At 30.3% G+C, this 7671-nt stretch overlaps 3 protein-coding genes and 1 non-coding gene across 8 annotated transcripts in view; 3 read left to right on the plus strand and 1 right to left on the minus strand.

The window, feature by feature from the left end:
• Window positions 1–148: 148 nt before the first annotated feature.
• Window positions 149–2595, plus strand: LOC128874421 (NEDD4 family-interacting protein 1-like). The gene is made up of 6 exons (XM_054119208.1): window positions 149–318; window positions 748–897; window positions 961–1101; window positions 1197–1320; window positions 1388–1573; window positions 1676–2595. Exons 1-6 carry the CDS (start codon window positions 292–294, stop codon window positions 1777–1779), a joined length of 732 nt encoding a protein of 243 aa, XP_053975183.1. The 5' UTR covers window positions 149–291; the 3' UTR covers window positions 1780–2595.
• Window positions 2596–2783: 188 nt separating this feature from the next.
• Trnaq-cug (transfer RNA glutamine (anticodon CUG)) lies at window positions 2784–2855 on the plus strand. Its single transcript has one exon. It is a non-coding gene; the product is annotated as a tRNA-Gln (tRNA).
• Window positions 2856–3075: 220 nt separating this feature from the next.
• Window positions 3076–5108, plus strand: LOC128874420 (peptidyl-prolyl cis-trans isomerase D). Of its 2 annotated transcripts, none has more exons than XR_008456641.1 (6): window positions 3076–3280; window positions 3418–3555; window positions 3649–3947; window positions 4018–4152; window positions 4305–4477; window positions 4546–4685. XR_008456641.1 is itself a non-coding variant. In XM_054119207.1 (6 exons), the coding sequence occupies exons 1-6, from the start codon at window positions 3196–3198 to the stop codon at window positions 4762–4764; spliced, it is 1131 nt and encodes a 376-aa protein (XP_053975182.1). In that variant the 5' UTR covers window positions 3079–3195; the 3' UTR covers window positions 4765–5108. The 2 variants fall into 2 exon arrangements, 1 of the variants encoding a protein (XP_053975182.1); XM_054119207.1 differs by having other exon boundaries at window positions 3079–3280; window positions 4223–4477; window positions 4546–5108.
• A 147-nt stretch (window positions 5109–5255) lies between these two features.
• Window positions 5256–7671, minus strand: part of LOC128874417 (uncharacterized) — a 6917-nt gene continuing 4501 nt past the window's right edge. For 3 of the 4 annotated variants that reach the window (XM_054119195.1, XM_054119196.1, XM_054119197.1), the window contains 3 exons: window positions 7418–7550; window positions 7118–7337; window positions 5256–7027 (listed from right to left, as the gene is read on the minus strand). In XM_054119195.1, coding sequence (XP_053975170.1) covers window positions 6443–7027; window positions 7118–7337; window positions 7418–7550 — 938 coding nt within the window. In that variant the 3' untranslated portion in view covers window positions 5256–6442. The remainder of the gene's footprint in view (window positions 7028–7117; window positions 7338–7417; window positions 7551–7671) is intronic. The other variant, XR_008456640.1, reaches the window with a different exon arrangement.

The raw sequence follows: 7671 nt of genomic DNA on the forward strand, positions 1-7671 counted from the left end.
AATCGAGTTATTTAAATTTTTATATTCGATACATACAAGAACGTGACTTTGAAGAACAAACAAAATTCAATTATTAGTATAGATGATGAAGAAAGAAAAGAATTGAAAGTGATAGACGTAGCTTTAGAAGGAAATCTAATATCACGGCGGTACAGCCTAGCCAGCTGTCAGCCATCGATTGTAAGAACTTTTGCTGCCTTAGAAAGCAGCATTACGTACAAAAACAGTACTTTTCATTCCTTGTACAAAATTAGAATTATTTACACGCACTTCGTATAAATTTCGCCAGGAATGGACAGTAATATTCGTTACAATATGGTATGTTCTGTAAATGTTGCGGATCATAATAAATATTGTTCATGTGTGATGTTTCAAAGACAGTGCTGGACAGTTTACAATCCGTTAACGACAGACGTAATCTCACTTTTCCATTTAGCGAACAGATGTTACATACGCTACACGTTATCATCATGTATTATAATATAGATGGTACACAACATTGATACGCAAAACCCGAGAAAAACATTCTTCTCACCGATCGACAATTGTCTTGTTTTGTTCTTTTACTTTTCTTTCTTTTTTTATGCAGTTTAATATAGAAGATTAAATAAATTGAAAACTTTCTTTGATTTACTTTGTTATATTCTTTTAATATCCTCAACACTGAATACCATGTACATATGATTTATGGTGGATCACGTCGCTAATATCAAACATTAAAAATAAGCAATCGTAATTCTATTTCAGCCTTCGCATACAAATAACGATTCGAATGGAGAACCATCGTCTCAAAATGAGATACCTACGTTAACCGTGTCGCTACCAATTATACAAAACGATATGATCAATTGCTCGGGAAACATTGCTACAGCTCACACTTCGATTGAACATCGAATGGTATGATAAAAATTTGTTATTCTATGTCTTGGAAAAACTTGTATTAACATGAAAGTATTATAGGCTGAAGGAGAAGAAATACCACCTCCAAAGGCAGATTTTTCAGCTCCACCACCTTACGAGGTAGCTACAAAATTACCCAGTTACGAAGAAGTTCAACGTGAAAAAACTTTGCAAGGCGAACATCATCCAGAATTACGAACAGTAATTTGATACAGTATTTGTACAGATTATTAACAATATAAATATTCGTATAAAATAGATCATCGCATTACTATGTACTATTATTATTTTCATAGCTTTCTCAACTCAGAGGACTGCAACAACCTGTAGCAATTCTTGCTGTAGATACTGAAGCTACGGAAGGTGATCCAGAAAGTGGCTTACTTGGTACCGATTTTATGTTCTTTACAGCTTTTTTGGGTAAGTTGTAATATTTATTTATTCTTTTAATTACGATTCTAAAGGAAACATTTTTTATTCGTTACAGTTGCATTTTTGTTTAATTGGATCGGATTTCTACTTCTGATGTGTTTCTGTCACACAATTGCATCACGATACGGAGCATTATCTGGTTTTGGCTTATCACTAACAAAATGGACATTGATTGTTAAACATTCCACCGACCTTGCATCGCGTGAAAATTCATGGCTGTGGTGGTTGATAATGGGATTTGGTATGTATCATCTCACGTGTACTATTCATTCAAATTAATATTGTCTTTATGAAATAAGATACTAAGGAAATTTTATTAATGTTTTATATTTAAATATTTTAGGTATTTTGATTTGTGCACGGGCAATTGTTCAATACTTGAACATTAAACGTGGTTGGAGACTACTACCTGGAAGTGCTCAAGAACGCTTACTCTTTTTTTATTAAGCCATTAAACCTGCACTTTTATCTAACTTGGCTTTAGAACAAACAGCATTTCTATTTGGGGTTGTATTTGTATAATATATAATCCACACCCTTTAAAAAAACGTTACTTTATATTGGCTACATATTATTCCATTACTAGAAGAAAAAGTTATTAAAATTATTAAGATTATTAGCCAAACTCGCTTATACGTGAGATAAATGAGACAGAGTAAAAAGAAAACATAAGATAGTATTTGCACATTATTTTATTTGTTGTTACACAGATAAAGTAAAATGTAAATTTTTATTGCTCAAATAGTATGAACAATGCTTTTATGTGAAATATTGTTAATTTACGCGTTATTTGCTTAAACATAAGCTTTTTAACGTCGGACATGTATATGTAAGTTTATTACTGATAAAATTGGTGTTACAAGTACAAAAATTTATTTTGGAAAAAGAAACATATAATCACTGTTCTCAAACTGGTATCAAAGTGTAAGAATTATAATAGCGATAACTGTGTAATACACTCTAGTATTAGATAAGCTTTTAGAATTTTGATTATACGTGATCTGTGTACTGATAATCCGAATTGCTTGTTTGTATATTACTATAATTTATAGAGACAATTCTTATTGAATTTAAAGGTATAAGTTAATCATAAAATATATGTACGATGTGTATGTATATGTATGTACACACACATATAAATGTATAAAAAAAATTATTGCAAAGCGATATACATTATATGCTATACTGTCAAAAACTTCAAACTTCATTGTTATACTTATTATAATAATATAAAAAATTAATGTGTCTTATGTTTTCTATTCATATATGCGTTAATATATTATTCCCTACCATGATAAATGCAATACTAACAAAGTCGACGTAAGAGAATATATTACAAAAGTCGGATATATGAAATTACTGGTATTTACGTAAAATTGTATTAATATTTTTTTCTTTTCTAATACAATTTTGTGGTAATTATATAACATCGATAGAGAGTGATACGATAGGGTCCCATGGTGTAATGGTTAGCACTCTGGACTCTGAATCCAGCGATCCGAGTTCAAATCTCGGTGGGACCTTTATTTTTGCTAGTCTAAGAAAATGATAAAATCACAGGACATTTGTTATTTTCAATTAAATTTGAAATAATATTGTTACCATTATCTTATGATATACTATTTATAAAATTGCTAAGTGAAACATTTGTTACCGATAGTAACAATTTCTGATAGAATCATAGAATATACGAATAAGCAGAGGGCAGCACTATGTTTTACATGCATGCATATGTATTTGATTCGTATATTTACTTCGTTTCACTGGTTGCAACAGAAGAATTATACGTAAACGTAACCCACGTAAACCAAAGTAAACAACGATCGTTAGAAAACGATTATACAAATATTTATTAAATAAGATATGGAAGACTCGTTAAAGAATGAAACTAGTAGTATTAATGATAATCCAATTGTTTTCCTGGATATAGCAGTTGAATCAGAAAAAGGTAATACATTATATGGGGTTACGATCACGAAGAAGTAGTGTAAGTCGAATTTTAGCTGAGACAGTATTTTATTACTATCAACTTCGAACACATTCCATTAAGATTTTTTTAATGATATATTTGTTACTGCAACGCAGTTGGAAGAGTTGTAATACAGCTTTTTAAAGATGTTGTACCACGAACAGCAGAAAATTTTCGTGCTTTGTGTACTGGAGAAAAAGGTATTGGGATTAATGGAAAAAAATTACATTACAAAGGATCAATATTCCATAAAGGTACAATGAAGAGGATCGTGATACATACTTAATAAAGATAATATATTGAATATGACATTATCAATGAAACAATGTTTGTGTTTATGTGTTTAGTGTTACCACAGTTTATGATCCAAGGTGGGGACATAATAAATTTTGATGGAACAAGTGGAGAAAGTATATATGGAGCACAATTTGAAGATGAAAATTTTAAACTTTCGCATACATCAGGTGGATTATTAAGTATGGTAAACGAGGGTTATCCTAATAGCAACAGTTCTCAATTTGTTATTACTATTTCGGCTAGTACACATTTAGATAATACCAATGTAGTTTTTGGGAAAGTTTTGAAAGGGATGGGAGTTATATTGGAAGTATCTCAAGTGTCTACAGTAAAGGATGTTCCAGTCGAGGTAAAAATTAAATCTCTATATTATTTGTTCATATTTGAAATAATTCCAAGTTTGCTATATTTTATTGCAGAAAATACACATAACAAACTGCGGAGAATTAAAGGAAGGTCAGGATTGGGGATTGGAAGAAAATGATGGCACAGAAGATGTTTTTACCCCATGGCCGGAAGATTGGGATTATTGTATGAATATCAAAGGAGTCGATGTAAGTATTATACTCAAACAAAATGTGACTGGGAATAAAATAGTTTAATAGTATTCCCGAATAATGGTAGGACACATACATAACGGAAGTTATCAGAAAGATAAAAGATTCAGGAAATGATTATTTTTCACAAAAGAATTATGTGGATGCAGGCAGGAAATATAAGAAAGCATTACGTTACTATAAGTGGATGCTCAAGACAGTGGATATATCAAAACCTTGTAATGAAACGCTAATAAATACTAGAATGGCTCTATTGCTTAATCTTGCAGCTGTTAAATTAAAAGCAAAGAAACATCGTGAAGTATTAAAGTTATGTACAGAGGTGAGCTTTTCTTATATGTACTAACATAAGTAGCTTCAACTCTTACTTAACATCAATCTTTTACTTAGGTTTTACAGTTGGATAAGAACAATAGTAAAGCACTATTTCGTAGAAGTCAAGCATATATGGGATTAAATGAATATGATTTAGGTTTGAGAGACTTAAAACGGGCATCGTCAATATCCCCCAATAATAAGGACATTTTAATAGAAATAGAAAAAGTGAAAAAAGTTATGAGTTCATATCTAGCGATTGAAAAAGCATCATGTCAAAGAATGTTCAAATAAGAACAAGACATTTTATAAAATATTTGTAAATATAGCAAAATATTACATATGCATCAATATTTTTATATTAAACACTAGTGGTATTTAATCAATTTTGTAAATGTATTATATACACAATATGTTTTCATATATTATTTAATTTTTATATTTTATTATTGACAGTAATTCTCAGAACCTGAAACATTTTCTCATATAAGAGAAAGTATCAAATTTGACACACAGCATATAAATAAATATATTTTTAATACAAATTTTCTTTCATTTAAGAAGAATGCAGCTGATAGAATTGTATGCATTCAACATACTACCGCGAAGATAAATTTATCCTATCCTATAAAAGTTACTCCGTATAAAAAAAAAAGCACACGAAGCATGTTTCCTATTACATTTGACAGATTTTATTATATGTAACTCTTTTATATGAAAAACAAAAGAAATGTTATAAAAGAATCAGACAATTACGTCGCAGTAAATATTGCTATAAACAAATATTCAGTGTATGCTCATTTATTGAACATTTATGTCAAGTTCTTAACAAGTCTGAGCAATAAAATGTCTTTTAAGTTTTGGTAGGAGCTCACACATAGTTTCTGGCATTACATCAGTATTCTTACAACAATGGTTGTTTATTACATCTAAATTTTTTTTAATAAAAAATAACTTAAATAATGTACACACATATGAAAGATCACTAAATGCAATTTTGGTTATAATTAAAAACTCAAGCTTTATTTTAACACTTTAATCATCCGGTTTTGTTGAAAGGTTTAAGTTTTCTTGTTTTAATAACACTGTATACCTATGTAACAAATTCAGTTATCTACAGTGGTTACAAGCATACAAGTTATCGCAATGACTAGATTAAGAATGTTTCCATTATCGAACACCTTCGACAGTAATATTAATTTTCACTAGAGCTCACGTTTTTTAATAATAAATAAATAAATAAATAAATAAGAAAATAAATACATAAAAATAATCATTACCTATTTAATATTATTCAGGCAATTTCTTAGCAAAACGAAAAATTCTTCTGCATTTAATAAGGAATAAGTTTACATATCAAAGTTCTCTCTATGCTTCTATAACTATTTCAATCTGAGAATCGACAAACGGCATTGGAATTCACGGTGTCAAACACATAGTTCATTCTGTACAACATTGTGTTGGTTTTAAGAAGGGGCAAAGCTTTGTACGATATACAACGTTATTAATACACAGTTTGTGCATTGATGAAATTTTCAGAAGCCAGATATGTGGACGGAAAAATTTTTAAATTGCTTCAATAACCACAATGCACGGCAATGTATGATAAAATTGTTTATCAACACTGTTTGTTAATATTATGTTATTGGTACTTGTGTGTGTGTGTGTGTTTTTTTTTAAACTTTATGTTGTAACAAGTTTTCAAATTTTGATGAAAGTATCCAATTTCCCTTTGTTATAAATTGTAGGAAATATTGTGCGACTAAAATGATAAAACTTTGTTATCCCAATACAATTAAGACTACTTTTTGAACTTATGTACAGTGAGCATTTTTAGTTACATGTATTAATTTCAGCCGTATGTTGGACACTATTCGCTGGAATTCCCATTTCTTTTTCATAATTTCTATTCATAGCTTATAACTTTGCACCTTCGATCTCTTCCTTACTATTTGCTCTGCGTTTTCTCAGATTAAAGTTCTTCTCTGTCAACTTCTTCTGAACTATCTTCTTTTTCAACATTTTTACAGTTTTCTGTCGTAATTTCTGTTTCAATTAAGTGATGTAACTCTTTACATAATGTTTCCTCGCAAACTTCACCATTTATAACAGTATTTTCGATTACATCATATTCATTTTTAACATCGTGTTCCATTACATCCCTGAAGTCGGATTCAACAATTTCTTCACAACTTTTGAACATATCAGGATGTTCATTTGAATTCAACAATTCAGGATTTTCATTAGAATTTAATATGTCAGTATTAACTTCATCATCAGTTGTATCAGTAGATTGGGAGACTTTTTTTAACACGCTGTCAATTAGATTAGACGCAAAACTTCTATTCTCGTTTCCTTCATGAATAGTTTGATGAATAGGCAATGTTTGTGGTCTATGTGCGCGTGCATAAGGAAATGTATTTTCTTCGCCTGCTGGTGTATGAACAGCAGATATTTCTGTTTGAGTTGCAACACCATTATCAATAAGAATTGGTTTTGATTGCATATTCGACATACATCGTTTTATCTCTGACATAGAGTCTTGTAATTGTTGAACCTAAACATGCATCGACTACTTAGAGATTATGTAACGTAATAAAATAAAATTATTAAACAAACTATTAAAGACGCGTAATTGATATTTTACCTGAGTGTGTAACAAATTACATGTTTGTGCTAAATTAGTCACGACATCTGCATTTTGTGTAATGTTTTCATTATCGTTGCCTGCAGAATCTCGATTACCACTAGGTTGAAGACTAACAACTTTTTTCCATAACGCGTTAATTGCTTGCATTTGTAGTAATTGCAATTTATGTTCACTTTCCAAAGCTGTTCTAGTAGCTTCCATATCGGTGGAAAGTTTCCTAAAAATTTAATAAAATATAATAAATTTGAAATATCTTTGATATATTGTTTCTGGGCAATGAGAGAATGAAAATCATACTGGATGTATTTATTCGTCCTGGTCATTTCGATGGCCTTTAATATATTCGTTGCTTTCTTATTGAGATTCCTAGTATGATAGCCTCTCCACATCCTTTGTATGCAAATTGCTGCTTTCTCAGCTTCATCTTGATCTAGTTAAGAAGCATTAAAAAAGTGGGTGCGTGGAATGCCGCCCGTTACAAGTGTAACTTCTTACATCTTAAGATCTTATTGCAAATTTGCAGCCATTAGCTCGCTATTACTCGCGACGAA

The sequence above is a fragment of the Hylaeus volcanicus genome, chromosome 3, assembly GCF_026283585.1.
Source record: "Hylaeus volcanicus isolate JK05 chromosome 3, UHH_iyHylVolc1.0_haploid, whole genome shotgun sequence".
Lineage (NCBI taxonomy): Eukaryota > Metazoa > Arthropoda > Insecta > Hymenoptera > Colletidae > Hylaeus > Hylaeus volcanicus.